The sequence below is a fragment of the Pongo pygmaeus genome, chromosome 20 (genome assembly GCF_028885625.2).
Source record: "Pongo pygmaeus isolate AG05252 chromosome 20, NHGRI_mPonPyg2-v2.0_pri, whole genome shotgun sequence".
Taxonomy (NCBI): domain Eukaryota; kingdom Metazoa; phylum Chordata; class Mammalia; order Primates; family Hominidae; genus Pongo; species Pongo pygmaeus.
In genome coordinates this window covers 17,042,116-17,045,641 of record NC_072393.2, presented here as the reverse complement: position 1 = coordinate 17,045,641, position 3,526 = coordinate 17,042,116, and the positions used below count along the sequence as shown (strand labels likewise).

Below are 3,526 nucleotides of genomic sequence, written 5' to 3'. Positions count from 1 at the left end.
TATCCGTGTGTGTTTTGTGTATCCTGGTGTATATAGTATTATATTTTATGAAGTATTTCATTCATTCCAGAAATAGCTCTCAAGACCCATGGTGTACCAGATCTGTAGAAACTGAAATGCATTCATATGTCTGGGGGTGTGTGTAACACTACCGTGTATTTGATGAAACTTTTATTGACTTACTCCACAAATATTATTTTTCTATCTACTGGGGATACCAAAAAGAGCCAGTGCCCTTGAGGAACTAAGTCATGTCAATGCTTCTTAGTTTTCTAAAAATGGGTAAGTTGAGTACTTTCCAGATGTTTATTTATTTTTCAAGACAGTCTTGCTCTGTCACCCAGGTTGGAGTACAGTGGCGTGATCTCAGCTCACTGCAGCCTCTGCCTTCTGGGTTCAAACAATTCTCGTGCCTCAGCCCTCTGAGTAGCTGGGATTACAGGTGTGCGCCACCATGCCCGGCTAATTTTTGTTTTTTCAGTAGAGAAGAGGTTTCACCATTTTGGCCACGCAGGGCTCGAACTCCTGACTGCAAGTGATCTGCCCACCTCGGCTTCCCAAAGTGCTGGGATTACAGGCATGAGCTACCAGGCATGAGCCACCGTGGCTGGCCCCACATTTTGTTTGAGACAAGAGTCTGTTGCCCGGGCTGGAGTGCAGTGGTGCAATCTTGGCTCACTGCAACCTCCGCCTCCCGGATTCAAGCAATTCTTCTGCCTCAGCCCCCTCTAGTAGCCAGGATTACAGGTGCGCGCCACCACGCCCGGCTAATTTTTGTATTTTTAGTAGAGATGGGGTTTCACCATGTTGGCCAGGCTAGTCTTGAACTCCTGAGCTCAAGTGATCGCCCACCTCCGCCTGCTGAAGTGCTGGGATTACAGGCTTGAGCCACCACCTCCAGCCCAAATGTTTCTTAAAATAACCTGACCCATGCAAAATAAATTGCCTCCTATGTAATACTTTATTTAAAAAAAAAAAAAAGATACTGTACATCCGAGTTAGAAATTAAGAGAGAGGCAAGACCAGAATATGCCTGAGGAAGGCTTTGTTTATTTTGCTTATCAGAAATGAGAAAGAATTATCTCCGAATGGGCCAGTTTCCAACTTGGACCATGTACACCACGTACACAATGCACCGCATTCTGGGAGGAGCGAGGTTGGGAGCAGTAAATGACAAGTGTTTTGCCCGTGTTTCTTTTCTCCTCCAAGTGTGATGTAAAACTTTTCACATGTGCAGAAGCACGCAACCATAGCCACGTGCAGAAGCAGCCGTTTTTGCAAATGAAAATATTTCCCAGAAGCACAACAAATACAAGACTAACAGGTGTCGGGCAGCTCCAAGGCACACATGTGGTTTTCTCATCAGCCGTCTTCCTCCTGTTTTAAATCTAGGTCTTCCTGTAACAGTGGGAAAAAAATTTCTCCCGAGGCCGCCGAGCTTGCCTTTCCACCCCGTCTCACAAGAGCATTTCTAACAGAGCTCCCAGAGAGAGGGGAGCAATTACCAAGGCAATAAACAGGGTGGAGGGAGGAGGGGCGCCCTTAAACTTGACATCTGCGGTTCTGGGCTTAACCCCGAAGTCTAGGTGACCTTGGTCCTCCGTTTCCTCCTTTGTGACGTGTTTGGTTAAGAGAATGAGCATCTCAGTTTTACAGAATCTCCAGGCAGAGGCGGGTAGAAGGGTCTTTCAATCACGGGGTTCTCTGCCGGTAGGGGGGGCGGGGGGACTGTGCCCTCACAAGGGACGGCGGCAATGACTGCAGATTGGGGGAGGGGGCGCTTCAGAGGCCAGAGATGCCGCTTAACTTCCGACAGATCGGGGGACCCGCCCCGACGACAGAGCGATCCCGCCCAAATGCCAGTGATGCCGAGGTGGAGAAGCCGCGGCGTAGATGCAGATTCGCAACCTCCGGCTTTCCGGCGTTCCCAGCTACGGCGGGCGGCTTCTGCCAGAGGCGCTTTGCCGCCTCACGTTTTCGCGATCGAGGTCGCGAGTGGCGGTGCAGACCCCTACCCTGCCACCACACCCATTCCCACACCCTCTGAGGGGCGGGGGGGAGCCGCGGCGACACCCCCGGACTCCGATGACCCTTCGCGCAGAATCACAACGTGGACGTCTGGTTCCCTCGCCCTCACAAAAACTCGGCAGCTGCTCAGCCTGCGACTCCCGTCCCCGAGTCACGCGCCGTGAAGGCTCTCCCAGAGGAAGGATTTTCCCGCCGCCCTCCCCGCCCCGAGGTAGCCGCCGCGAGCGACCGGGTTCAAGGACTCTCTGCGCGCGCGCTTCCGTCAGAAAGCCCCGCCCCGTGACCCGGGCGGGGGCCGTTGCCCCGCCCAACCTCCTCCCAACGGCTGCCTAGGCCGGGCGGCGGGGCGGGGCGTCACGGGCGGACGAGTGCGCCTGCGCGCGCGTGCGCGGAGGCGCGGGGCGTGGCTCACGGGCAGTCCCGCCCAGGCCTGGCGTCTCCGCCCGCCCCATCTCCCAACCTCCTCAGCGTGGCGCCGACGCTGCGTGCGGCGCGGACTACCCAGAGTACTCCGCGCGGGGGCAGCTCACTGGAGTTTGGTTCTCGAGGCGGCGGCAGCGAGCGGCGGCGGCTCCGGCGGCTCCTCCTCCTCCTCCTTCGGTGGCGGCGGCGGCCCGGGACCGAGACCCGGCCCCGGCTCCCCTCTCCGCCACCCCGCGCGCCCCCAACCCCCCGGCGCCGCGGGGAACATGCGGCTCCGGCTCCCGGAGGCCGGCGAGTGAGTGACCCCCGTCCCCCGCCTCAGCCCGCCCGCCCGCTGGCCCGGCCGCAACCCCCCGCCTCGCCCAGGCAATGACAGCGGCTCCGGCGTCTCCGCAGCAGATCAGGGACCGGCTGCTGCAGGCCATCGACCCCCAGAGCAACGTAAGTACCCGCCGCGCGAGCTGGGACGGAGGCCGCATGGGCCCGGGACCCTCCCCTTCTCCTGTACCCCTCGCCCACCGGGCTTCGGGGGACCCGTCAGGCGTCCACCTCCCCTCGAGGGCCGCTGCCATCCCTGCCTCTCACTTCTCCGGCCCGGGCCGGGGGCAGGTCGGGCAGCCCGGCAGCGCTCGGTACGTGAGGCCGAGGCTTCCGTGCGGCCTGGGCGGAGGAAGCAGACGGGGGGCTGAGGCTAGAGTTTTTCCTCCCTTTCTGCTCCAGCTCTACGACCCTCACTGCTCTGGACGAAGCTTCCCTGCCTCGCCCTGCCTCCGGGGCCCGAGACCCCCGGGAAGCCCTCCCGGAGCGGGAAGGGGAGGGAGAAGGGCTGTGAAGCAACTGGTGTTCGGGGTATGACTCGGGGAACCTATGTCTCCCATGTCTTGGCCTTCTGGGTGATGAGGGAAGTCCTTCTTCCCCCTCCTCTCGGCTGGCAGCACCTTCCTGGCTTCGGAGAGAACCCCCAGTCTGTTTTGCCCCTGGCCGGGTACCCAGGGTACGTGGAGAGTCTATCTCCCTTCTGTGACTAGACACGCCTTTGCCAAAACCCTCTTGGGGTCGCTGCCGACGACAGATG

General features: G+C 59.2%; 1 protein-coding gene across 2 annotated transcripts in view; it reads left to right on the top strand.

Annotated features, from left to right (window-relative positions):
• Positions 1–2,381: 2,381 nt before the first annotated feature.
• The window catches only part of MED26 (mediator complex subunit 26), a 55,447-nt gene continuing 54,302 nt past the window's right edge, over positions 2,382–3,526 (top strand). For both annotated transcript variants that reach the window (XM_054465890.2, XM_063658756.1), the window contains exon 1: positions 2,382–2,892. In XM_054465890.2, coding sequence (XP_054321865.1) covers positions 2,821–2,892 — 72 coding nt within the window. In that variant the 5' untranslated portion in view covers positions 2,382–2,820. The remainder of the gene's footprint in view (positions 2,893–3,526) is intronic.